Source organism: Aphelocoma coerulescens, chromosome 1A, assembly GCF_041296385.1.
Source record: "Aphelocoma coerulescens isolate FSJ_1873_10779 chromosome 1A, UR_Acoe_1.0, whole genome shotgun sequence".
Classification (NCBI taxonomy): domain Eukaryota; kingdom Metazoa; phylum Chordata; class Aves; order Passeriformes; family Corvidae; genus Aphelocoma; species Aphelocoma coerulescens.
The window spans coordinates 32,142,328-32,170,007 of NC_091014.1; the positions used below are offsets into that span (position 1 = coordinate 32,142,328).

Sequence of the window (27,680 nt, forward strand, 5' to 3'; positions counted from 1 at the left end):
ATGCAGTGTATGTGGAGATTTATCTCTTTTTAATTCACTTGTCTCAGTATCAGGTGTCTAGTCTGAATAAATCATTTACTTTCCCCTCGTGGCCCATGGAGACAGATAATGATTAATCCAGGTTGTTTGGGACATTTGTCTTCTGCTGGAGGAAAAGCATCCTGGGGTGATGACACTTTCCTTCAGAGGCCTGGAAGAGGTGACATACACTAGGTGACACTAGATCAGCTAAAATCAGGTGGAATAAATTCTTCTCTGAGATGTGCTCATGACATTCCTAACCTTGGTTTCAACAAATTAAGCACACTAAGCTGCTGGGAACAGACTTTAAAGATTTTCCTAAATGATTTTTCCCTTTCCTTCCCTCTTTTCTATAATCTGTTATTTTCAATTGAATTCTTCGGAGTTTCTCAACGCTCCTCTCAATGAGTGGACAGATGTGGATGAGTGACCAGAAGTGGACACTCTTGGCTCAAAGGAACCTACTGTCCTGCTCCTACTTGGGTTTCCCATTTGAATTTGTAAGGATTATGACAGCACAGTGCTTTGGACAATGCCTCATGCCTCAGTATGATTGATTTTCTCCCATGAACCAATGGACTCATGCCTCAGTATGATTGATTTTCTCCCATGAACCTCGAAACCTTTCTAAATAACCACATCCCAAAACATGGTTCTCTATCCTGTGCACATGGCTTACATTCTTTGAAAGGATATATGTTTTTAGGGGCTAAAATAAGCTGATTTATTTTTAAATTCCAGATCTCAAGACACATAAGGCAGACTCTAGAAGGGTTATGCCCAATCTGTAAAATTTGACCTTAGCTGAAATTACAGCGAGGTGGCTCAGAGGAGACAGTATTTTGTAAACCATATGTTCTCCACTCATGGAATCACAGTGTAGCCACAGAAAGTAGTCAGAAATTAACTGTTTGAATGCCTGACAATCTGTGATGTAGAGGAATCCTGCAGGAATTCTGCCTCATGCTCACACATCCCTCATACATGCAGTGGCAGGTCTTTGGAAGGAGACCTACATTTTCTGTGCACATAAATGTCAGTTTGGCTGGAATCTGTTCTCAGCTGAACCAGCCTGAAACTAAAGGAACATCACTGACTGTGCAGCTGTCACTCTAGGTTTACACACTTGTAACTCAGCCTGTTCTGAAATCTCAGTCAGTCTGTATCTTCATGGACTGAGTATATAACTTACTAAAAGTTTGTCTGCAAGAGAGAAAATAAGACAAAGGACACACAGAAAAATTTCTCCATTTCACAGATATCCTCAGAATCTTAGGAAAATGTCAGGTGCTTTTAAAGAAAGGATACAGAGACTAATTTGGTGTACTTTATCCCAGATTGTCATACTGAAGATGCATGGATAATATTGGGGAATGCCAATGTACAAACAGATGTAACCTTGTGGCTCTTCAGGCCAGAAGTTGCTTGCTCACTGCTGTTGCTTGTGCTCAAAATACCAGGTCTTTCCAGGTATTTTTATTTTCTGGAATGGAGTATAAAATTAGCCCATGGTGAGAGGAAAAGATTGGAATATTTTAACCCCATAAATTTTTAAGGAGGTCTCAAGTACTCCAATGTCACAGGTACAAGCATTCTCATGGAAATATATAGCCAACATCAGTCCTTAAAACTAAACTGGGTTATGCTTGAAGTATATAAATACTGTGGGCACCTGCTCCCATTTCTATTCCATACTATACAAGTGCTCCTGGAAATGTTTTCTCTTTATGTCCTGTTTTTATTTTATTTACTAAAGTCTTCTGATTATAATAAAGAAATATATTAACATAATTCAACATGATAATTAAAAGACTTGCTTTATACAAAATAATTGCCCTACATTTTTTCTTCTGGTTTATTTATTCACCTTCCCTCCACTTCTTCCCACACATGGGTCTTTTACTCAGCTTTTTTTCTCCCTGAGGAGTTAGAGATGAAATCATCATCATTAAACATTTAATTTTATTCCATATCCCTCACAGCTTCAGATTTACTCCTCTGAGAATGTGTTTTATTTTAGCTATAATGGTTTGATGGTGGTTACCAGAGGCTACCTTTAATAAAGGTGACTGAAGGATTTTCTAGAGAATAATTTTCTTTTGGAGATACACCAAAGAATAGATCTTTACCAAGAATGTATCAAAAGCTGAATAAATTGCAACAGGAAAAAACTGCAACAATAAAACTGCCATGGTAGTACCAAAAATGTTTTATGCTGGCTACGCAGAAATACAGATTTTTGGTTTTATTTATTTTCATTTCAGTTTGCTGTACACTTAAATGTAGCATGAAATATGTATTTCCTTCTATGCAGTGCTATATATTTTCAAATTATCACAGTAAAATGATCTTAAATCAAAATAGCTTATAACAACTGTATAAATTCTTGCACAGTGCATCCAAACAACACAAGACTGGCTCCTTTTGGAGCTGGTGCAGCAAAACTCCACCCAAGCTCCAGCATGCTTTCAGGCACCTCAACCAGCTTCCCTGGAGCTTCCTGTGCCGTGGAGATGGCTTAGCTCACACCTGAGCAATGCCCTCTCTAATTACCTTTTTGCTCTCATGCCTTTTCATATTTCTACCTCTTTCCCCCAGCCTTTCTCTCCCCTCCTCCCGGCCCCTCCTCTGTGTCTGCTTGATGACTGGTGGGAGAGTGATGTGCCCCATCTCTTTCTGGGCACTCAAGAGCTGTGGGCTGCCCTGTTTCTTGCACAAGAAGACAGCATTCACATCCTTCCAGCTTACAGCAAAAGCTCTGACAGCCACTGAACAGAGCAGAGCGTTAGGACTGCCTCTGAAATACATTTATTATTATATAAGGATTTGGGCTTGAGGAAATATAATGATAGCAGGTGGCTTTAATGAAAATTGTTTTGGCATGATATGGCTCAAAAGCCCTAGCTCTAGCCACCATTTGCCCCTTAATATGCTAGTACACACACCAGGAAGATTAGAGTCAGTTAGCAAGGCTCAGACACAACTGACTTGGGGAGGAACAGCCAATCCACTTGAGACTCTTCAGACACGTAACTAATAACAAGTTGTCAGCTTACATTAATTTTTACACATCTTGGCTACATCAGAGATATACAGGCAAAATCTAGTGCTCAGAGGAATGACACAGAGTTGAGGACTCCACAGGGAACTTAATCAGTGCACACATATTGATCACAAGTAGTTTTTTCATTGTGATGAGATTTCTTTCCTTGTGTAACTCTTTCAGAATAATGTGTTGGAGAAAAGATAATTGAATGGAAATTGCATCTGAAAAATACGAGAGTCAGTTGGAATATTTTGTGAAATGCTGCTCAGTGAAGCGAAACATCTCTCACAGTATGAGTTCTCTGTCTGAAAGATGCATCCAATATGCATAAATGTAGGTGACTTTCAGCCTCAGGAACATGGGTTGTCACATAATCATAACATCATTGAATGGCCTGAGTTAGAAGAGACCTTAAAGATCATCTAGTTCCAACCTCCCTACCATGGGCAGTAACACCTTTTACAAGACCAGGTAGTGCAGAGGCCCACCCAGCCTGGCCTTGAACACTTCCAGGGAGGGTGCATCCACAGCTTCTCTGGGCAACTTGTTCTAGCTGCCGTGTCTAGCTGCCCTCACAGTAAAGAATTTCTCCCTAATATCTAATCCAAATCTACTCTGAGTTTGAAGCCACTCCCCCTTGTCCTGTCACTCCATGCTCTTGTGAAAGGTCTCTCTCCATCCTTCTCACAGGCTCCCTCTGGGTACCAGAAGGTCACAATTAGGATTCCTTATGAAGGGCTGAGTCTGATCTCAGTTAAACCTGCTTGACCTGAAATGAATTGATTTGACTTTACTGATGCAAATGGGATCCACGACTGGCATCATGTTTAACCTGAGCAAACTGTTGCCCTTTTCTGCAATAACATCATATTCTCATAAGAAATTGCTGAACCTGATTATTAAAAAAAAAAAATTCTTTACAAAATGTACAGAAAATTGAAAGCTTATCTAGAGCCAGACATCCCAGACATCTACCTGACACCAGGGAGCAGCTATTCCAGATCTCTGTTTTTACACCTGGGGTAGAAGATATGCAGCAGGGGCCACACACAGAAAACACTGAGGCAGACTCCCATTTTATCTGTGGAACATCAAGGCATAGGTGAACTCAGTAACTTTGCTTGAAGACACACAGATAATCTCAAGATATAGGATACTCTCAGTATAAAGGCTCATTCCTTGCTTAAAATACAGTTAGTTCCAGTGTGAGTCAAAAGAGAAGCCTAGACCAAAGTACTGTCCACTTAGCTGGCACCATTTTGTGCTCTCCAGAGCTGACTTTATCATCTACAGTTCTCCCACACAGCTCCCTGCAAAGGTATCTGAGAGTCTCACAAGTGCCAAGTGTCCATAACCTAAAGGATGGGAAACATCCTGTTACATAAAAAGAAATTGTTCAGCTAAACACTGTTAAGACTTAACTATTTATTTTTATTCCATCAAGTACACAAAATAAATTATTTAGGAGCCCAGTCTCATGCTTCTGATGGCTGAATGTGTCCAGAATACTGCAGTTTAATAGGAAAAAAATAATGTGGGAAATCCAAAATTTCTCAGTCAGATTTCATACTTGGGCTAAAAATTAAGGATATTACTAGTTGTGCGAAGTTCCATCTTGTTGTTGCTTTGCTGTTGGGATCTCAAGAGGTTACTGACTATATTAAAGGCCCTAGTTCTGTTCTCAATTTAGTTTATTGTAATTTTATTAAGTTTATTCTGATGCTCTGATGCAACCATCTGAAAGAGCACAATCAAGCCTAAATCTGTGTGAGGCTAACATATACCTTGTATTAAGAGCTCCCACTTTAAAAAGAAATTTGCCAATTAGTTTTTAGTAAAATCTAATTTTTTTTTAATAAAACAACAGTTTTTAAAGATGTGTTTAACACCACAAGTTTGTTCAGACTAATTCTGGTTTTATTAATATATGATCAGCAAAATATACTTTCACTGGGTCTGAATACTTATATATTCCACTTATTAATGATATTTTAGTATCTTCCTTTTTTTCCTAAAGAAGCTGTGTCATAAAAAAAACAGGCAGAAAATGTAGTAAGAAGATACTGTAGTGTAGTGACTCTGCCTTGCTAACTCAGTAGATTATTGTTTCCTTTTAGAGGATGTGCTACTGGAAATGTGTGAGGATTGCCTACCATTTGGGGATGAAGTATTTTACTACCTGAAATATTGCATACCTGTAACACCATTAAATAATAAGACAGTCAAACGAGATGTATAACGCACAGTGAAGGCAACCCTACCTTTGAAAAGACGACATTGTCTTTCAAAACTTGTTACACTCTCACAAATTCAGGGGAGTGGGGAGGAGTAATTTAGTTCCATTTTGGGGCACTCTGCAGTGACAGGCCCACATTTGGAGAGGGGAAACAGACCTCTCTCATTTTCAGAAGTCCAACCCAAACTGTACAGTTTCCTCCTGCTGAGTCACAGTACATCCTGCCAGCAATCCCACTGACCACATCTCTCTTTCATGCTGGACTGTTTACTGCAAAGCAAACTTTAGCCTACAAGCTCCCAAGAATGTATCTCTGTACTCCAAGGCCAAGTTAAACCTGCCTGCGCTGGTAGAAACTGTGAAACAGAAAGACTCATCTTGAATGATCAGCATTTACAGCTAAGGCAATATTGTGGTTCAGTGACCTGGAAATATCTGAAAAGTGAGTCCAAATGACACTCTGGAGCTGCTTTAAAAGCAATAGCATGGCCCAGGATTTTCCCAATATGCTCATGTTTAGTGCGAGGCAGTTTCAGGAAAAAATTACATTCAGTTCTGCAATGGAGTGACCACAGTTTGTCCCCCAACAAATTAATCAGTCATCCTGTTTATGACATTTATTTCAGAGGCACTATTGAGAAAGAACAGATTTCAGAGTACTATTTGTATAAACTTGAGGAGCAAAGTCAAAACAAACCTCTGGGGAAAATGAGTGCTTGTTTTCTGCTGAAGATTCCCAAGGAAAATGAAGCACACATGAACAATTTCAATTTCAGATCACTTTGGATAAAAGAGTTTGTATGTAATCCCAGAGAATCTTCAGTAACCTACATTCAGGGCAGAAAACACATAATGCAAGTCATGGGGCAAAGTGGACCTAAACAAACACTGGTGATGTAACACTACAGGCCTGGAAAGGATCTTGCAGCTCTCCTAGTGCAATACCCTACACTGAAGACAGATCAAGATGCCTGTAACTTTCACAGAAGTTGTGTGCCTAACTTGTTTTTAAAAGTCCTCTAGCACAAGAAGGAAAGAAAAAGCTGCAATAGTGTCAGTCAATAGTCTCCCCTATTGTTTCACTGTCCTTGTGGCCAAAAGGCTGTCCTTATTATTCAGCCAAGGCCAGTTAACTTGTCAGCAGTGAACAGAGTCAGTCTGATTCATTCTTGTCAAATCTGTCACCTGTTTTTACCATTTTAATACGCTCCAGGTACTTATGAATTGATTACCTAACCACCCACCTCTTCCAAAATAATTCCAGGAACTGCTGTTGCACTGCATAATCTATAATTCTCTGTTTGCAGTCAGTTTGGTTTTTTTTTAAACGTAGGTATTGCATTTGGTTGTCTTGCATGGGATCTGCCCATCTTTTGCGAGTTTTCAAAGATAACAGCCCATTTCAGAGACTTTTTTTGTATTTCTTTAAAGAAGTGAAGTTGAATGTCATCAGGACTTGATGGCTTCAATTACACTTAACTTATCCAGACATTTTAAAACTTAGTTTATCACTATTCTGGTCATGCTCCTATTTTCACATTTAATTTAATGTAGTTAAGTACCAGATCGGAAATTAATCTTTTTATGTGAAGACAGTGAACACTTCAGTACTCTGTGAACTGCCTGTTAGGTTATGAACCTTTACTTTGCCCTTCTTTTGCTTCTCTTACTTTACCTTGCATAATTTTGCTACCTTTGTGTTCCAAAGTAATGTTAACATCTTACCCTCTGAACTTTCTCCATTCCTATTAAATGCATATCTAATTATGTTCCTTATTTCTACTTTTGGTATGACTACTTTTGATTTTAGGTTCTTAGGAAGGTCTTGATGCAGTTGCAATGCACTTTGCTCCTAATATTTTAAGTTATCTCCTGTAAGTTTGTCACTGTACATTTGATGTAGCTTCTTCCACAACTCCTGATGTGCTTTATTTTTTAGATTAAGTATTTCAGAAACTCAAGTCACACTTCTTTTTACTGATCACTAGGCTTCTCTCATTGTGCTTTCTTCTAAAATTTAGCTCACTTCTAGCTTTAACAACCTCACTGAAGTGGTGATTGCTGGTTTGTGGGTGACTAAATTAGAGGGTTTTGTTACTGAGATTCTTAAATTGGAAACAATGATAGAACACTGAAGTGCCTTTATGCTTCAGCTGCAAAACTTAAAATTGCTCACAGACACAGTATATTTATATGTATTGTTCATGTAAAGATTACTGACAGTCTCAGAGGATTTTTGAAACATTCAAGAACCCCTGCTGTGAATATCAAAAGTCAGTTTTAAATTCTGTCATAAATTGACGTGTCTCACGTTGTCATATCATACCTGGATATTATTCACATTTGCAGGGACTCCTCAGGGGCAAGAGGCCTCCTTAGACCTCTTGACATGTGTACATCACAGCCTCGTTGTGGTTATGAGTAATGCCCATGAGGCAGAGAGAGAAGGAAATAAAGGAAAAAGAGGTTGCATAGGGACAGTGTAGTTAAGTCTGGCTTAAACTCATGAATTCGTGTAGAAACTAAATAAAATCAAAATGTAAAGAAACCTCCAGAAAAACTTCCAGATGCTGCTATTATTCAAATAAGGGAGTACAGTTGAGGGAAAGCAAAGCCTACACTCTAGTTGTGTCAGTGGATTAATGTCAGGAATATGCCAGTGCTACTCCATGGAGCAGTCAGTGATGACAACTTTTCTCAGCAATAAGAGGCTTCAAATTCATACAGCCAAAATCAGCATTTCTCTGGCAGCTGGAAAGGTCAGCTGGCATCCAATCTTCACTGATCAGTAAAGCTCCTTTCTGGCTACTACAGCACACAGCTCAACTTCAAAGACTGGCTTCGTATGTCAGTTTTTGGAGAGTCATTCAGTGTGAATATCACAGAAAAAGCACTTGTCACAACTAAGAGCATGGCCTTTTGAAACAATTCAGAGAGCTAGACCTAAATGGTCCATTATGGCAACATTCCTGCATGCTAAAGTATACTCAAGGACATTAGTCTTCCATTTTCCTGTGTGGTCAGTGCAGAGAGAAAGGCTTTCTGAAGCTCTAAGCCTCCTTTTCTGGAGGAAAAGATCTCTCTTCAACCTAAGCAGATGGCAGTAGGCTACAGTATGGGAGTTCTTGTGTTAAAATGCAATAGTCATAGCAAGAATGTAATGATCTCCTTGAAAACACAGACACTGTACATTAATAAATACCCACCTGTGAACGTATTTGCTCCCTGAAGTGCAATGCATGCTTACTGCCCTTCACAGAAACATTCAAAAAGCATCCAAGGCGTGGAAAGATCCTAACATATTATACTGTAAGGCTACTGTAATGCTTCCTGTACCCAGAAATCAAAATGTTTTGCAGCTACTAATGAACTAAGCTCCACGAAGATGCTCAGAGTCCAATTTTAAAGCAGATATTACCAAAATACCATTAACACAGTATTCCACAGTGGTTATCAGTAATCGTGAACAGTACCTTACAGCTTCCTAGACATACTTTAAGCTCCTTTTTTAAGGCCTATAAGCCTGGTCAAACTCCTCTCATATGCTTTGGGAAAGAGAAGCACTCCTTATCAGAAAGATAAGACTAATCCTACTTTGCTCTATATGAGTGTATTGGAATACCTGAAATGTGGCATCTGTACATTCTGTTGACAGCATGCAGTTGGTCTAGAAGAGCTGTGTTTCTTCTGCCCTCCATGACAACACAGTTTCCCATACTGGCTGTTTAGGAAACCATACAGAGCAACTGTCATCTTTTATATTTAGTCTCCAGAGATACACATGCATTTCCCCCTCTTATTGTGTCAGTTCTTCTCCTCCCACTACAAGGGTGAAATATTAATTGGCAAAGCTGACAGCAGTACACATACCCTGTTTCAAATACATCTCTAAAGAAGAAAATGTTATATTCTGTCTTTAGGGCACAATTAAGTTAGTTACTTCATTTTCTGCAGAGGAAAAATAAAAATCCTAAATGCTCCTACTTCAGTGACAGCATTTCAGCATCTTATAAGTGATGGCTTGGAGACAGTAAGAGAATCTATTCAAAACCACAAAAATTTACAGAAATTTCCAGGTCACTAGTCCTCTGCCACTCTTAGAAATCAGTCCAGTTATCCACTGCCTCTTAGGGAAACCATGGATAAATATTAACATGGTCTAGCTACTGTGAGCAACGTGGCTTGAACTCATGATGTGGTGACAATTAAAGATAACCAGAAAGTACTTTTCTGTCCATGTGTAAGGTCTTATTTCTGGGATGAATGATCTGCACCTTCCTTATTAAGACAACAGTTCTCTATGCAGGAGAAAATTACTAAGACAGTATAAAATTTTAATATAGTTTCAAAAGCCTGAGCCCCTACAGAGGTTCAGGTGCTGCTTTTGTTTTTCACTTTTGACTTCTGAACATTATTTTACCACCTTTAATTCAAAGGGTAGTATCCTTCTTCTGGAAAAATTTTCCCACTGCAATGTTTCTATCTTTAAAAAATTGCAGCCTGCACTCTCCAGAAAAGAAGCTCATTGCTTCTGGGCAGTAAGAAAACAGCACCCCTCTGAGGCCTAGTCTTCACTCTGCTTTTGAACAGTTTTGATAAGAGGGGCCCTCACACGTCATCACTGTGAAATGGACCCTGCATAATACAGCAGGTGACATAGCCACACAGATAATGAAAGCTAGTGTAGTGCTCAATTCTTTGTAGTAGATGAGCATAAATTTTACAAGTTATGCCTTACTGAGCAGAATATGTAGGAGAGCTTCAGGAAATGTCTCCATAACTCTTGACTTATTACCAGTGCCCATGGTATCTTGTATAGGCCTAACTGGATACTGTTGTATATACTGGATAGTGAGAGGTTTACTGATATTTTTGAAGAATATGAAAATGACATAATAATGACAAAACAGCTTCATAACATTTTTATGCATCATAATGATGAGAATTTTAAAACTTCCTTCTATCACTTTTCTTTATTATGAAGCAATTATAAATCACCATGAATGTGCCAAGTACACAGCACACTGATTCTTCTGGCATGCTTTCCAGCAATTCTCCCTGCTGAATATAAAAGGAACAGGGTCTGGCCGTGCTGGAGAGCTGGCCATGTGCATTCTTATCATTCCCAGGCACTTAGACAAGGTGACAGGCACATGACTGAGTTGGGAATTCATCACAACCAGTCCAGCAAACAGCAGTTGGGAACAGCAATTTTCCACACGGAGCACTAATGAGAATTAGTTTTCTTTAATATGAAATTTTAATGCCAAGAGCCACACTGCCAACCCTATAATAAAATTCTTGGTGAATAACTGATGAGAATGTATCTTCCACACTCTTAAAAGTGTTTTCCTTGCTACGTGAAGGGAAGAAGTGTGTTTTCACAACTGATATGAAGCAGGTGCTATTGAAAGCCTTCTGACTCCGATTAGGTGTGAATTACTAGGCAGGACTGCTAAAAGACAAAACATTACAGCGTTAAAGGACAAAGATGACTGTTTTTAGTAAATGCAGTGATTTCTGACATCCTACTGCATTTTTTTTTAATCTATAATGGGAAGGAAATTTTAGAAAAATTACATGCCACAAATGCAGTAACAATAATAACAGCATGTCTAAATACATTTTTAAAATGTGAAATGATATACAGGACAGCATACTCAACAAATTGGCTCATCTCTACAGAAAATATGGATCACAGAGACCATTCACCGCAACACGATAATTTTGTTGAAATTATATGGGCTGATTATCCATGCTTGAAAATAAAAAGGGGAGGGGATACACATGCATTGAAAAATAGTTGCATTATCATTTTATGGACAAAAAGGGAAGGAGAAGAGAAAAAACAAAATTCTTTCATCCCCAAATTACAAATCAGCTGATACAGTTGCAACAACAAATGTCATTCACTTGCATTCATGAACGCAGTTTAAAAGATAAGATTTGAAATTATTTCAGGCAATAGCTAAAATATATTAACTTTTGCTTAGCAGAACAAGGTCAGAGAAGCAAGTATACCCTCTGCTCTTTTGCAAAATACCTCCTTCAACAGGATCCAGCCTTGACTTGCATATCTGAGTGGTGAAAAGCTTTGTTTCCCTTCCACCAGTGTTTTTACAGGCAGTGGTGGACTGCCTGGAAAAAGGCTCAAGATTTTGTTTGTTCTAAATACTGGCGTAAAAAAAATACATCTAACAAATCTAGTGGCTCTCTGATTCTGGTGTCAGACAAAAAGAGCAAAGAGGACAAAAGTCAGATGTTGCCTGGTCTGAGGCTCTATCTAGCGCTATAAACCCTTGCTCCAAAGGCAAAAGGCTAATTGAGCTGCTCCAGGCAACAGCAGTGCTTATCAGAGCTAATTTATTTTGTGATCTATTATTGCCAACATCACCTCAGCTACCAGGGAAAGTGCTAGAAATCCTTTTGTTTCTGTGAAAGGACATCTTTTCTTATGCAAAGGCAGCACTTGCTGAGGCTCTCACATATTAGAGCCTCCACCCCCTCTCTAGAGGGTGTCTAAAATTTGTTTGGATTTGATGAGTATTTTGATTTTAGGACCATTAACCCTTGAGGAGAGAAATTGGCAGTGTAGCACATTATGCAGCTCTCAAACAAACACGTTCACTCCCCCTCAACTGCTCTTTCCCTCTCCTGATGTCCCTATCAGGAATATATGCTGCAGCAGCCTATTATGTTCCATGCATAGTTCAAAAGTGCAAATAAAAGCACTGAATTCAAAATGGGATCTGTGGTAAGGCCTAAATAGCAATTGCAATTGAGTTTGTTAAGCTAATCTCATTGAAGAAAACATCTTCCTGATTGTCTAGGAAAGGTCTGTATAATGAAATTTGGCTCGAGCTTGCCTAGGAAATGCAGCTGACCCCTGGCTGCCATGAGAAATATTCATACAGACTGGACAGCCTCTCTATAGACCAGAGTTACTTTATGCTAACGGAGTTGTTTCACATCACTGATGGTTTCTATATAAATTTAGTTGATGCAAGATGTTGCAGGAATAGTCTTTCTCCTTTAAAAAAACCTAAAATATGCCACTTTGAATTAATTCAAATGAGACAGAAAATATCAGTTAAATTAAAACAACCCATAGGTTTATGACTGAATAAAGAATACTTAAATCCACAACTAACTCTTCCTGACATCTCAGTGATGTTGAGCTGATTATATCATTCTTGACCCTCCCTGCCTTCCCTACTAAATGTAGACTTCATTAGAAGAACTAAATGAGAAAATATTATTCCAGTTAATTACGTTGTTCTGCAAAGGAAAGGAAAATAGATTCATACAAGGCAAAGAATCCACCTAAGAAAATCAGAACCTAAACCAGTAATTCACAAGAAAAATACTTTCGCCATTGCATCTGTTCAGTTCTTTAATGTTAATATTAGAAATTTCTTTTAAGTAAGGAAGAGATGTAGGGTCCTTTTATCTACGACATGACCACTTCAGCAAATTTGGGATGCCCCTTGTTCAGAAACAACTATTAATAATACTCTTACACTTTGATTTCTGTATGGATCATTTTCATAGCTTTATTACTGTCAGAACTCTGTTAACATACAGAACCTACAAAATACCCATCAAATTTGTATTTAGGTAATAAGTGCTTGGTGGTTTTTTTTTTTATTTTTAACATGTACCCACTGAAGACAAGAGCTAAGATATTAGCCTTTTAAAATATCAAGTGAACTTTGGATCAAATTACTTCTTGCCCTTATTCCCCTCAACCTCAAATTTCTCCTTTTATTCATACCTGAGCCCTACTGGACAAATGGAAAAAGAGTATCAGAGTAAAAAAAGGCCTTAAAGATGCATTCTCTTTCTCTATATGTTTAATGATTCAAGTACTATCTACCAGAAAGAGCAAAAACAAAGTAAAATCTAAATTGCTAAATCTGTAAATTGAATATATATCCTGAGCTCCTACTTACCAATGTCAGCTCTCACGATTTAGAAGCCACTTGGAAGTAGTTAATTTATCAATTCAAGTAATCCCTTACAGCAACTTTGCAGTACACCCAGAAATCGTCTTCAGGAAGCCAGTCCTTACACTGAAAACTATGAAGGAAGATGCTGGAAAAGGTCCCTGCACCTGCCACGGCCAAATGGCAACGACTCAGCCTTGAAGATGAGAACAGAAGTGTGTGCTGGGTGGGATGGCCAGTGGCTGCAGTCCACGGGGAGTGTCATTGCTGCATGACTTTAGAGATGACCACAATATATGATGTGGCCCATAAAGGCTGGTTTATCTTCACCCAGTTCAGAGACACGAGGGGTGTGTAGGAATAAGCTTTAGACAAGGTATAAAAGCACTCTGAACGAGTTGGATTTACTCTAGAGGGAAGAAATCATCTTGTGCAATCCTGAATTAAAGTTTTTGGTTTAATCACAATTTTTCCCTAGGGTTTTAGGTGTTCAGAAGAATGAGCTATATAATCTGTTAGTTCTTTGACACTGTCAAGAACTAGCAGTCACTAGAAATCTCATTTTTTCGAAGCAGTGATGCTAAGGAGATAGACACATTACTAATCTGGAGCACCACTTGCCTGGCAAGCAGGAGGTATACTACTGGGCTAAAAGCACAAAGTATTGGCTGACAAAACCAACTGCAGGGTAAAGGCTGGTGTCAGGAAAGCACTTTGGTTCACCCTCAGCTTCCAGCATGGATGGCAGCTGCTCAGTGTATTTGAGGGGTAGTCAGATACTGTATGTGTTCATTGTTAGTGAGGTGGTCTAAGTCTGACACTGAATCTTATCAAGGTCAGAAGAGATGACCAGCAAGCAGCTTTACCTGTTTCCTGCCACTACAGGTAGAGAACACAGGGACGATGTGGTTGTGCAGCTGCTGTTGTTGCACTCTGGACTGACCTGAGAGGTTTCATGCTGGCTTTACATGACTTGTTTCCAACACACTCCACAAAAGCTGATGTCTGCAGGCATGTGTGGTACTGGAAACAGACAAAGGCAAGGACATAATTTCCCAGAGCTGCCTGCAGATGCTACCCTTATTTTTGATCCATGAGACAGTTGGAACTAATGCAATAGGCCATTGAGTAGGAGAAAAGCTGCTTATCACCATTAAAGTGGTGGAGGACGTATATTCCAAGGAGCCCCCAAAAAAGACACAGTGGTAAACTAAAGCTTAGAGCTCTGCCTATGACCTTGTGTGGCATGGTCTCAGCCACTGCAAAGAAGACAAGGGAGAGCAAAAGCACCTGGGGTTATCAGAGCATTGTGGGGAATATCTTACTCCAGGCATCTTGCAGAGGCAGTGAGTGACCCCATGCCCAGCCATAGACTTCCTGCCAGTAGCTTGGTACCTCTGCCTTACTGCAAACCCATTTTAAGATGTGTCTGGATTGGTGCCAGAGCATTCAATGCCTCACAGAACTGTGCTCTCTCTGCATTAAAAATATCATTCACCTTTTTTGTAGTTGCTGGAAACATCACAGGGAGATTCAGGACACAGGCTAATGGGGGAGACATGGTTGTAGGACAGGCCTGCCAACAAAGCTTCTCTAGGAGAGTAGAGCACAGCGGAGCTGCAGGTGTGACATCTGGGTAGCCCCTCCTGCCCATGTGACAACCAGCATGCTGCAAGGCCATGGAGCTGGAGGGCAGCACTGGCTCCCTGCCCTGGCGGGGCTCACATTGCAGTGGAAAGAAAGCAACTTATGAGCTGCATTGACTTTCCACAGCCTTCCAAGATGAGAGAGGACTGGGGCTATGGATTATGGTGTTGGTGCTATATGATAAATATTCATTAATGATTAAAAATCTTCATTAAACTTGCACCTACTGAACTCATGAGGCTATGGTAACGTAAAGAAGCAGCAAAAAAGCCATCTCTTTTCAAAAGCTTTTTTTCTTTTTTTTTTACCACTTTGTTTATACTTGTGGTGTCAACTGTGAGCACTTTGAAGGAGTCAGTAAAATACACAGTTAATAGTCACAGTGAATATCTGCTGTTTAGATCAATGCTCAGCTTCTCTAGTCATCTGTCAGGATTATTCTGATCCCACAAATCCCCATGCTTTTGCTGCAGGGCAGCAGCCCTGTGGAGGAAAGGCTGAAGGATCTCTACCTTTTTTTGTTTAGGACTACCATACAGATTTAACACGCTCAGTGAGTTCGATACGCGATACTCCCACTGCCCTGTGCTGGAAACAGCAGTGGAGTGCACCTGCTCAGCTGTAGCTGCTAAGGAGAAGAGCGTCTGCCTCCCAGACATACTGACAACTGCCTGCTTTCTTTTTCTGTCCAATTTGGAACTGACCATCAGCGCTCTTGTGTAAACACTGAAATCTGGGTCAATCAAGCTCATGTACGACAACAGAGCATAACATCTGCCCAGAGCTGTAAGTGATCTGTACAACTGTCTGCAGAGTACTTGTCTCTCTGCTTCCCACTCTGCCTCACCACCATTTCAGCCTTTTGGCCCTGGATCACTGATCATCTCCTTGCACAACACAGAGGACATCTACCCACTCACCAACCATACATGTAAAATACTAGGAAATCATGCAGCTTAGTTAGATCTTAAAAAAAAAATCTTTGAGAAGGAGACAATGTCAAACCTTTGCCACACTGACAGATGACCAGCCTGATTTTGGCAAAGACAATCACTGTTTTTCCATCATACTTTGTACATAAAAAATATAGATTTTGGGTTATTGCATGTATACAGATGAGAGAGGGAAAAGCTTTATGAAAGGACACTAACCTGCTTGACAGCAGAAACGATTTTTAAATTTACACAGATAAATGTACAAATAAAAGACACAAACTTCTGGTCATCTTCCTCTCCTCAATATTTATTATCCTCTACCTAGAAAAATAATTTCCATCTTCTATTTCCCTGAATATCCTAGTTAAAATCTCCAGCATTTTTATAATTCCACATACTTTGTGCACAATACAGAGACACTGCTCCCTGAGCTAATCTGTTTGCCACATAGCTTGTCTTCAAACAATTAGCTACATCAGGATTTCTCTGTAGCAAATCAATTGCTGGTAGCTTTGGCTCAGCCAGATATAAGCTTTTGCATGTTGACATGCCTCTCAAAATAAATCACAAAAAAAGGCAAGTAGCTGTTACAGTAAGCTTCTCGAAAATAAATTACAGTTGCCATACCATGTAGCCCTTTGATTCTGATTTAGTTTATCCTTTACCCTTTCAGTATATTCCCCCAAAATAGAATGAGACAGACATGCTCCATTAACTTGTCTTTGGTAAGTTACTTGGAAAATTCCTTTAAAGTTGCTGCTTGTTAATGTGAGGAAGACTGGAAAAGTACAGCCTAGCCCAAAGGTAAGCAAGCTAAAAAAAAAAAAAAAAAAAATTAAGGCAGATATAACAGAAAAAGAAAAAGCTAATAGACCAGAAAAAGAAAAAGCTAATAGGCCTGTATGCTCATTACAATAACATGCTTCCTGCAACTTATATTGCATGACCAGTCCAGGACAGTTTTACCAGACTCATAAACTTTGACTGTGACACATGCAAGAAAGAAAGCAGTACATACAAGACAAGGGCCAGGTCTAGGTAAAATCAGTATTTTCTGAATTTACAGCGTGTAAAGTCTTTTATATTTTCATGAGTTTGTCCAACTACTGCATTTCCTCTTTTATGAAAAAACTTCAGGAAGCAAATTTAATAAGGCTGCAGAAACATGTGCCACTGAAGAATTAAAATATTTCCCTGATTTCACAATCATCTTTGAAGAGAAGCCACTCATCCCTAAGATGAAGCAGGAGCCCTGGTGATGGTGGCAGATTTGTTTGCCACATGTGATGCCAAGCATACAATGAGCAGTGGAGGTTAAGACAGCTGGCTATAATCAATCCAGTTATCACAGCTTAATTAGTGACTGCTGATTTGTGTAAGTCCTCATGCCTGACAACTACCATTTCTTGACTAAGGCAACTGCAAAGGTAGCATGTTAACTTTTACCTGTTTTCATCACATGAAATATTTATAAACAAGTACAAGCATGTTTTGCAAGTAATCTCATGACTAAGTTTTGAGTAAAATGATTACAATGCCCTTAATTTAATGTTTTCAAGAAATTATTTGCAAATATATTATTGGCTGAAGGCCATAAACATTTACCCAGTGCTACTAGGGTAAATTTGGTGGCAAATTTAATCCTTTTGTGCCAAGCGTTCCAAGAAAAATCATGACTTTTTTCCCCTAGTGATTTTATGTAAAGATTTTATGAGCCTGTGAAAGGAATTGCAGAAAGTCTGGACATTTTTCTCCTTAGCCATGAGAGTTTGCTTCTGTGCACACTTCAGAAGAGCTGAGTTATCAGCATGACTTGGTGTTGCATAGGGGTCAGCCTCTGCCTCTGCAGTCAGCTATATGCACTGAAAGTGTCTCTAAACATGCACGAGAAATTGCTGTGTATGGACCAGAGAGTAAAACCAAGGCTAAGCTTGCATTAAAAACATTCACAATAATGACAAGCTCTTTGCTTTTCCCAAACGAGGTTTCACCATTGCATGGCCTGCACACAGAGAAGACGCAGTTCAAGGACTGACAAAACATACCTTTTTTAAAACATTTTATCTCTTTTTATTTGTTTGTCCTGATGGTTGCTACAGGCAAAGGAGGTATTCAGAAATGGAACTGCACGATACAAACACAGGCAGCAAACTAAGCTGGCGGCATGAAAGGTGTATCTGAGAACACAGAGTTGACAGAGTCAGAGTCGGATTTTGTTCGAGTAGTTTTTAAGATACTCTCTGTAATGACACTGTCATTAGGAAACAGTTTTACTTTCCCATTCTGACTCTGTTTTGGTTCGTGCACGGGTTCCAGGAAAACCACCCGTTTACCAGTGCTAGCCTTCTTCTCGTCGGCTGGCAGCTCTTGTGGCAGTGCAGAATTCAGTATGGATGAGTGGGCACTGCTTTGGTTCAGCTTCCTCTTCTTCTTTTTCGCCTTACATTGACATGGACAGGGCGTCAGATAGAGATACAACAGTACTAAAATAATACTGGCCACACAGGCAGCAAGGGTGGTAAAAGCTGTATTAAATGCTTCATGAGCGTGGGACCTGTTCACTGTGAAATTGCTAACATTTATTCTGACCTCTATGGTTTCATTTAATAGTCTTTTCTTATTTATTGCAATGCAGGAATACAGGCCTGAGTTCTCTAGCTGGGCTTCTGTTATCTCCAGGCTGCCATTAGGAAACACTTTGAAGTTATCAGTCTCCCTGTCTGGCTCCAGCAATGTATTGTCTGGACTAATCCACACAAACTGTGTGCCCGTATCACTGATTCTGCTGTCACAGTGTACAATCAGCCTGTCTCCAACCTGGGCATCATGAATAAACCCAAAGGCTTGGAAAGAGCTGTTGACGGTACTTTCAGAGCAATTCATAACATTGTCATGCAGTAAAGGCAGTTTATTTTGACCTCTTGGGTCTGACTGCAACAAGCAGCTGTACTCATTCTTGAAGTCCACCACCGAGCTGAAGTGCCTTTGATACCAGAAGATTAGCATGGAGTACAGGACACAGTCACAATAGAATGGGTTGCCATGAAGATAAATTCCACTAAGTTGTTTGGCTGGCACTGAACTCAGGCGCTGAATAGGCATCGTCTGGATGTGATTAAAGGAAATGTCCAGCAACACAAGGTCTGTCAGTTTATGTTTTCCAACGTATAAGTCCAGTGGGAAATGCGAGACCAAGTTGTAGCTTAGGTACAGTTTCTGTAATTTGTACAATCCTCCAAAGGCTAAAGACTCAATCTGTGTTATTTGATTGTTGTACAGCAGGAGAACCTCCAGCGCCTTTAGCTCCTGAAACACAGGGCTGCCCAGTGTTTTCAGGCTGTTGGATGACAAGTCTAGATACTTCAGATTCGGAGTTGTGGAAAAGCTTCCAGTGCTAATGCTGCTAATGCTATTATGATTGACTATTAAAGTGTTCAGTTTCTCAGACAGCACTGGGACCCATTCAGGCTCCAAAATCCCAATTCTGTTATAACTCAGATCCAGCCTTTTCATACATTTATAAAGATTTCCTGGCACTCGAGTGAGGTTCTTATTTGTGCAGCTTACGATATCACTGGCACAGATGCAGGCTGCTGGACACATCCCCGGGGCACTGCCACAAACACTCACGGTGAAGACCAAGAGGCATGCGAGTCCTTTGCAGTTCACTTTAAAAACTCCAAGTCGAGTAGGAAGTGTCCGCCAGTTTAAAGACATTGTCACTGCCTTTTAGCTGTCTCCCAGTGCTCCTTGCCACAGATTACATGTGCAGTTAGCTTTGCACTGGTTGCTGTCAAAAGAGGGATACAGAGGTACAGCACGTTAACATTTACCATTCATACTCTGCCTGACTTCTTATGCCTTTTGAAAAATACATGGAATTAATCCTTTGGGTTTCATACAGTTAACGGTACAACCTAGTTCTAAGGTGATGTAAGCTTAACACTGGTTTTATGTAAACATGAAATTCTGCATTCATGTGTAAATATATATATATATACTGTAGATACAGTATTTTTTGTCTTCAAAAAGAATGCAACTATTCTTCAGTCTCGGACCAAGTAATGCAATTTCTGACAGTTCATGAAAAAAAACTGGAAATGTTCCTCTGTGGGCCATGACTTGGCAATGGCACCTGCTACCTGTTTCCAAACCAACACCAACAGAATTCCCAGTAGAGGAAAGAAAAGGCCTCAATCTAAAATGTTTTTTTTCTTGTCTAGTGGGAAGCAGCTACAACATGCTTTTCTTTACTATCAGAAAATGTCACGTTTTCAAGCAAAGAATTTTCTCAGACTTTCTAGCATTAAATGTCATAGGAATTTCTTTCTTTTTCTCTATTTTTTTATTCAGTAACTTATGGTTCAGGTAGCAACAGCCTATTTTGAAAGTTATTAAAGTTGTTCAATAAAAATATTTTGTATTCTACTTCTACCTTTGCCAATATAAGTAATGAGGAAGAAATCTATGCTTAGTGCCTACCTCAGGCACAAGTTTTGGGAACATTCAGTAAGGATGAATCAGCTATTTCTCAAACCTTAGTAAAAAAAAATATTTTGCTCATATGTAGATAGAAAAACCCCAACCATACTCTTTTCCAAGAATATTTTAGAGTCAGTATTTGAAGCAGGGATGTAAGATTTGACACAGTAGTGATTCTGTGCTAAGGGGTATGCTTTTTGCCATCTTCTGAGAAAATGTACACATACATAGCAGAGGAATGAACATTTCTGTTTATTCTTTTCTCCCTGGTACCTGTTTAGAGCTCATCAGTAAATTCACAGGAGAGTTCATCTACATTGATTATTGTCACCCCTTCAGAGTTCAGATGTGGTATTCAGCTCCCACATTATTATCCTCAAACTCATTTCTCCAATCTCACCCACCTGTTGGAGCAGTTCTGAGCAGGACAAACCCTGCAATGTCTGCTCTGTGCTGCTGACAGTGGCTATGGCCAGGAGCCTGTGGACAGTGGGATGAGGAGAAAGAAGCAGCCTCAGATAGAAAGAAGGAGAATAAAAGAAGAAATTGTATTCTCCAATTATGCAAGATGGATGAAGGAAAGATGAGCCTTGAGGAAAAAAACATTAAAATCAAGACCTAAATGGTGGAGGGCAGCAGGGCAGAGGGACAGTGAAAGAAGGGGAGACAGAGAAGAGAAGGGTAAGAGATACACAGGGAAGGAAGTGCAAAATCAGGGGAGGTGGATGCTAATGGAGCATCATTGCTGTTACTGAAGAAACTGAGGAGGAGGTAGTCTGAGGATGCAGAAGTCAGTTAAGGCATAAGAGACTGGAAAGCAGAAGAGGAGGGTGTAAAGGAAATGAAAAGGACTAAGCAGAAGACAAACAAGAATTTCAGGAAGTAAACCTTAGAGCACACCTCTCCAGAGAATTTACATTTGCTATTTAAAAACCTAAGATTACCGATCCAATTAATTAACATATGCAAAATGCAAAAATTTTCACTCCTCCTCAGTTCTTCATTTCCCTCTTCTGTAACCCTCTGCCAATCTGGCAAGCTGCTGTCTTCTGCTGACAAATCTACTCTTAAGTCAAGTGGTAGAAGATGTGCTATGAAACTTCTAATGACCCACTAAATTAAGAAATATGAAGGCAGCATGGGAGAATGGGACATTTCACCTTTCACAAGAACTTATATATACATTGTCTTTAGATGTTTGCATAAAAATAAAACCCATTAAGAGTCTTAATGATCTTGGCAAGACTGCCAAGTCAAATGCTCAAAAATATAGTGTCAGAATTACATTTTTCTTGCCATTTCAGATTTTATATACAGTCCTTGGTTACATGATTGCTAAATTTTCCCCCCAAAACCTTTCATGACACTGTGCATAGGTTCTGAGGAAGAACAGAGAAAAGAAAGGGTGACTACATCAAGAGCTTAGTAAATCCTGAGAACTGTAGCTGTCCTAGCCTTGGCCACAAAATTCCTGTGAGATCAGGCAAACGATGTAAATTGGTGACTATTACAAAACAATGAACATATTACAGCCACCAACTTGGCACTTAGGAAATAAAGAACCTCTGCATGTTAAATTTGGGAAGGATTGATCTGAGGAAGTGGTGAGATGAGTGCCAAAATGCTGTGACTCTATCTGGCACTTCTGCACAGAGTCTGACCCTATCTGCACAGACTGCACAGGCTTCTCCTGCTTCCCTGTTTACACAAGGGATATAGTAACATGATCTTAGCTATAGAAATATTGTAAAAATAAATTGATTGGCTTGAGTTAAAGTTAAATATCAAGATTCATGAATTCTTCTAGGCTTTTAAAGTCTCCTGAAGCCACTAACTGCATGGGGTTTTCAATGGAAAGTTAGAAATCCAGAGGAATATTTTTTTAACCAGTCCTAAGCTCCTTACTTAATTGCTTTTGTTAGGTAGTCTACAGCAACAAGTAATAGATACAAGTTCTTCTAGAGGGTGAGACCTATGAAACTGCCATCCGAAAATAATTGTATACCACAGTGTGAATTTGTATGGCATACAGACATAAGGCAAAAGGAAAACACACTGACAGATGAAAAAGGTATTTAGTAATTGTCTTTTAGTTAGTCTTCTGTATGAAGCAAGGCATCTGAAAACTACATACCATAAAACCACATGCTTGAAGACTGGATTATAAAGCATCCACAAAATAGATGAACTGTTGCTGCAAAGGTTGCCTTTCCCACTAACACCTGAATGCCTGATTCTGCAAGCTGTGAAGCCTAATTTTTAATGTAACTGAACTTGCAACAAGGTGAATGGCAACTAAAAAAATCAGCTCCCATGTTGAATATAACTGTGATCCTGGAGATACTCCAAATGGGACATACTACACCAGTGCTCTGGTTTGTAAGGGTTACTAAGTTTAATACACTAGATAACCCTGCATGTTTGTTTCTGTCCATGACTACAATTATCTCATCAGAAACTCCAAGCTTGTCTGCAACCAAATCCCATGGGGAAATGCACATCAGTGGCTGGTGTATATCATCATAATACCTTTGAATTCTAAGGAGCAAAACCAGTTTGCTAGGGCTGAGAACTTGATTGTCCATTTTCAAAGTTCACTGGAGTTGTAAAATGAAAATTGTTTCAGATAACTTGCCTTGTCTGGCAGGGCAAATCCAAATTACAGACATCCTAAACATACCACAGGACACACAAGAGTATTTAGAGAGTAATCTGATGAGCAGAAGCCTTCCTTTGCATGCCCAACTCACAGTGCAGTGCCAACATTCCCAACAGGTTCTTTGCTCTTTTGGAGAGTAGGACTGTTGAGCTGCAACTTGCTCTTCAACCTGTGTTCCCCATATCTTCTGCACAGATTACCCAGGATGGTCTGAAAAGCCAAGCATGTTCAATATAAATATTTATAGTGTTTGTGATAATTTGAAGTTACTCAAAATGACTGCATAAACATTTCTGGGTAGTAATGTGTTAAGTGGCAAGAAGAACAAAGCCTACAATTAACCCTATATTAAAGAACCTGGCATTTTGTTTCCTCCCAGTAACACTACTTCATGTCTTAGAGAAGTCTTATTTTACAAATTTCAATATTGCATTTTTCTCAAGAGAGATATTGCTATTGAATACTATCAGCTAACATGTGCCAACAGACTTTGGCCAAGTACTTCACCATTATTTCTGAATGAGCTGGGTAAATACCTTTTCTGATTTATAGTAAAGTGAAGGGCATGGTTGGGAGTTTTGTTCTTGAATTCCGTTCAAAGAAATAATTTCTTTGTGATGTTAAAGGGCAATATTTTAAGTTCAGTGCCAAAAACACATTACTCCCTGAGATGAATCATCCGAATAGTAATGGTGCACATGCTTCTTAACTATTTGAGAGGAAAGGCAGGGCATATCCTGCTATCATAGCAAAAATCCTCTGTGGTCAGAAACAGCAAAATTGACTACAACCAATCAAACTTCTAGAGAAGCTAAGGATTTGGTTCTTGGTTTTGAACTTTTTAGTGTGTATGTTTGTTGTTGTTCTTTGTTTATTTCTGGGGGAGATGTTTGTTTGTTGTTTTGTTTTTAAAGTAACAAGCACCTAGACCTGCTTATGGAAAAGGGGAATGCCAGGCAACATAGAATCTCACCATCAGTTATCACCTGAAAATCAACTAATGTTCTAAACACTCCTTTCTCTGGGCTCTCTCTCCCACTAAGACATTAATAATCTCTACACCAGTTTTCTCACCCTCTGTAAGTACCTTCAAGCTTACTGCTGTTTCTCCCACAGAACCTGTACACCAAACTATCACTCCCAGTTCACTTGAGACTTTGCTGAAAAATCCTTACGTGGCACATCTCTTAATTTAAGCAGTTAATTGTACTGGAGATCACAATTCACCTGAATGATTTTGCAAACACTACTATTAGTCTTTTCACTGTTAAAAAAATTGGATTGGTAAATATTATTCCTACTGTAAAGCATTTTCCTGTACATTGGTGATGCACATAGTCCCACATCTGGTTGGTACCTTCTGCACAGTGAAAATGCAAATATTTGCACACAACCCTGCTGCCTGCTATACTACTGCAGGAATAGTGTCGAGCCTCTAGAGAGATCAAAATATCAAAGACCTCAGTTTATCCTCCAGAAGGTTCACATCATTTCTACATCCCCTACCTCCTTCCCTTGTGCTACATCCCCTGTGACAGTCTTCTCTTGAGTCTTGCCCCAGTCTCACCAGCCCACAAGACATTTTATACATCCCTGCACCTTGCACTGACTTCCAACGTCCACACAGGTGCTCTTCCCCTATACCAGTCTACATATCAGATGAATTAGGGTAGAACTAGTCAAACATAACTATATATTAAATAAAAAAATGGTGGCTCAGGTGTTAATGTTTTCTCACTGCCCAGTTTTTTTTTTTCTGGCATGACATTTGACAGAGGTTCCTCATGAACTCAGAAGCAAAAGTGATTTTTAGAATGAGGTTTTATTAATTTATAACAACAATATCATATAAGTAATATCATGCTTTTAATCCCAACTTTATGAATCCTGCTTAAGTACATGACACAGCCATTAATTACACATAGACTAGTGGCATCCTACACAATTAGTCTTTTAAAAAATTACATTTATAAAGAAGGTCTGCACAAACTTGCATTCCTTGTGTGTGTGTGATACTGTCAGAGGAAATATTCATACAGCAGCCACCTCACCTCAGTCTCCAGGCTCTACTCTGCCTTTATCACTCTTGAGTGGAAAAGGCTCTCTCTGCATCAAATCTTCCTGACAGCTGTGCTCAGCATCTCTGACTGAACAGAGATAGATTACCCCAACATCGTAATCCATGAGATTTAGTGACATGATGGATTGAACAGCAAAGACTGTTGGTGAGCTACATCTGGGAGACATCTTGATACACTGGACTAAATCCCTGAACTGGGCTAAACTATACTTGGTGCAGGACCTAACAGTGATGAAAAAATGGCTTTACATCATATTTGCAGCAAGCTGATCCTGAGATCAGCATGGTAAATGGAGTGTTCTCTATGCCCAGCATCTGGCCAGACCTCAGTCATGCTGAATGAGAGATTAATTCGTCCTAGTAACCTTAGCCAGATAAAACTATCATCTCCCACTAATCCTTCACTAAAGATTGAATTTCCTTGAAGAGGGACTTTTTTTTAAAAACATAACTCACTTGTTTTAAAGAAAACCGAGACACAGAAGAGCAACTGGGTAACGTACAACAGAGCCTCAGTTGGACTAATCAACAGTCTTTTACAGCCGTACCAGCTATGTGAAGTCAACATCTCTGCAGCTCTTATCCCTCTGAGAGAGTACAAGGGAAATATGCATCAGTGAAACAATTCCATCCTTTTTTGCCATGTTACTTTGTCAAATTGAGCTGCAACCAAGCTTAAACCTTGCAAATTACTTCAGTTGCTAAGGAGATCAGCAAATAATTAAGAAAAAATGCAACGATAAGTGGCAGTGCCTATTACAGTATCAGTAACCACTCTCCAAGCAATGTCAGATCTTACGAAAGTTTTGTTGCCCAGCGAAGGATCCTCACCGCCCCCAAAATTTTATCTGAGGGCTAAACTTCACAGAAACCCCCTTGCCTACGATTTGGGGGGCTCCTGCCAGTCTCACGGCGGGGACTGTCCGCTGTAGCTCCAGGCTCCTACCGGGAGTCGGCGGAGGGCAAAGTTTCGGCGAGCCCAGCGACCGAGCAAAACCGGCATCGGACCGGGGGCACCCACAGGCACTCCGAGGGGGTCTCTGACCGACTTCCCCGGGCAGGCTCGGCCACTGCCGCCGTTCAGCGGCGGAGGCAGGGACTGGGTCTCCCCCGCCCGCTGCCGGGCTGCGCTCGCCTCCGGCGGCCCCTCTGAGCCCCGACTCCTGCCCCTCCGACCCCTGCCCCCCGTCATATCCCGGCTACTGGAGGGATGCCTGCTCCGCCACCCCGCCGGGCAGCGTTACCTGGAGCTCCCGATGGCCGCCTCATGTCCGGGGAGCGCGATGCCGGCCCCGCCGCCGCCTGCAGCCCCTGCCCCGCATGCTGCGCTCCGCTCGGCGCCGGGGGAAGTTGCGGGACGCCGGGAGCGCGGCAGCGGCTCCGCTGCGCTCCCCCGCGGACGCAGGCAGTGCCGGCCCGCTGCCCCCGGGAAGGGAGCTGAGGCCCGGAGCTCGGTACCGGCGGAGGGTGAGCAGGGAAGGCAGGAGACTCTCAGTCAGAGTGGCGACGGGGTTTTTATCCCCTCCTGCCTCCGCCCTCCCCGTCTCCGCCGCCGCGCAGCACCCGACCCTACCCTACGCCGCTTCCCCCGATGCCCTCTCGGGGGCTTCCGCGGCAGCGGGACCGAGTCGTCGGTGCCCCGGGGGAGGAGCGCACCGGCTGCCCCCGCTCCGCCCCTCGCCTCCCGGGGGCTGCGGCGGGTGAGGAGCGGGCCCGGAGCGGGGCGGAGCGGCGGCAGCCCCCGGGAAGGCTCCGCCGCCCGAGTGGGCTCTGCCCTTGCGCTGCACAGCAGCCCCCAGCCCGGCCTGCAGCTCCTCGACGCCGGGCGGGGGGCAGAGAGCCCGGCTCTGCAGCCGCCACCAGGGACACCCCTTTTGCGGGCGGGCGCAGCCGAAGACACGGTCCTCGTTAAAAATGCATCAAAACTCCCCGTGAGCGGAGATGGAACCGCGGGGTGTTTGTTCGTAAGGGGCGGATAAATGTAAAAGGCATGGTGTTAGCTCTAGAAAACCGTCCTCCTTCCGTGGTCAAAACCCACGGAAGCCCCATAGCAAACTAGGCTTTGATCGGAGCAGAGGAGTATAACAAATGATATAAGGGGTTATCTAAAATTAATTGCCACGTACAGAGATTCTCTTGACCATGGAATCTGTGGGAGAACTGCTGCAAATCAAATGGGGAAGTGTGACCAGATCAGGAAGAGACAAAGCTGCAACTGAAAGCCAAAGAACACATTTCCTTCTGTTTCACACTGATTTTAGCCTCCCCCGGCCAAATTTCTCACGACATTTCCATCATAATTTAGAGTACCCTACATTTAGAGACTGAAATTGAACATGGGCTACTTTGGCAAATAACAGAGATCGGGGATTTATTGTCATCCAGACAGACAGTTTATAGAACAGTTCTCAGCAAATGGGCTTGCATATTAAAGCTGCTGCAAACCACACTTTTATTTTAAGGGCACAAAGAAAAGTAATTTTTAATATGAGGGTTCCTGACTACATATAAAGCTAAAGGGTTCCTCGTCCTAGAATTCACCCTACAGGCAAACTGAAATTCTTTAGTACAATACAAGGTATATGTTAAAGATCTGCTTCAATATAGATTGAAGCCTGGTGAGATATA

The 27,680-nt window shown here is 40.9% G+C and overlaps 1 protein-coding gene across 5 annotated transcripts; it reads right to left on the reverse strand.

The window, feature by feature from the left end:
• Positions 1 to 17,872: 17,872 nt before the first annotated feature.
• AMIGO2 (adhesion molecule with Ig like domain 2) lies at positions 17,873 to 26,677 on the reverse strand. Of its 5 annotated transcripts, none has more exons than XM_068998091.1 (4): positions 26,297 to 26,677; positions 23,064 to 23,182; positions 20,718 to 20,902; positions 17,873 to 19,621 (listed from the first exon to the last, which is right to left on the reverse strand). In XM_068998091.1, exon 4 carries the CDS (start codon positions 19,546 to 19,548, stop codon positions 17,983 to 17,985), a length of 1,566 nt encoding a protein of 521 aa, XP_068854192.1. In that variant the 5' UTR covers positions 19,549 to 19,621; positions 20,718 to 20,902; positions 23,064 to 23,182; positions 26,297 to 26,677; the 3' UTR covers positions 17,873 to 17,982. The 5 variants fall into 5 exon arrangements, with proteins under 5 accessions (XP_068854192.1, XP_068854175.1, XP_068854166.1 ...); XM_068998074.1 differs by adding an exon at positions 25,509 to 25,639 and having other exon boundaries at positions 17,873 to 20,902; XM_068998065.1 differs by lacking the exon at positions 20,718 to 20,902.
• Positions 26,678 to 27,680: the final 1,003 nt, after the last annotated feature.

Coding starts and splice junctions, on each gene's coding strand:
- AMIGO2 (XM_068998099.1), bottom strand. CDS start 19,548: ATGTCTTTAAACTGGCGGACACTTCCTACTCGACTTGGAGTTTTTAAA.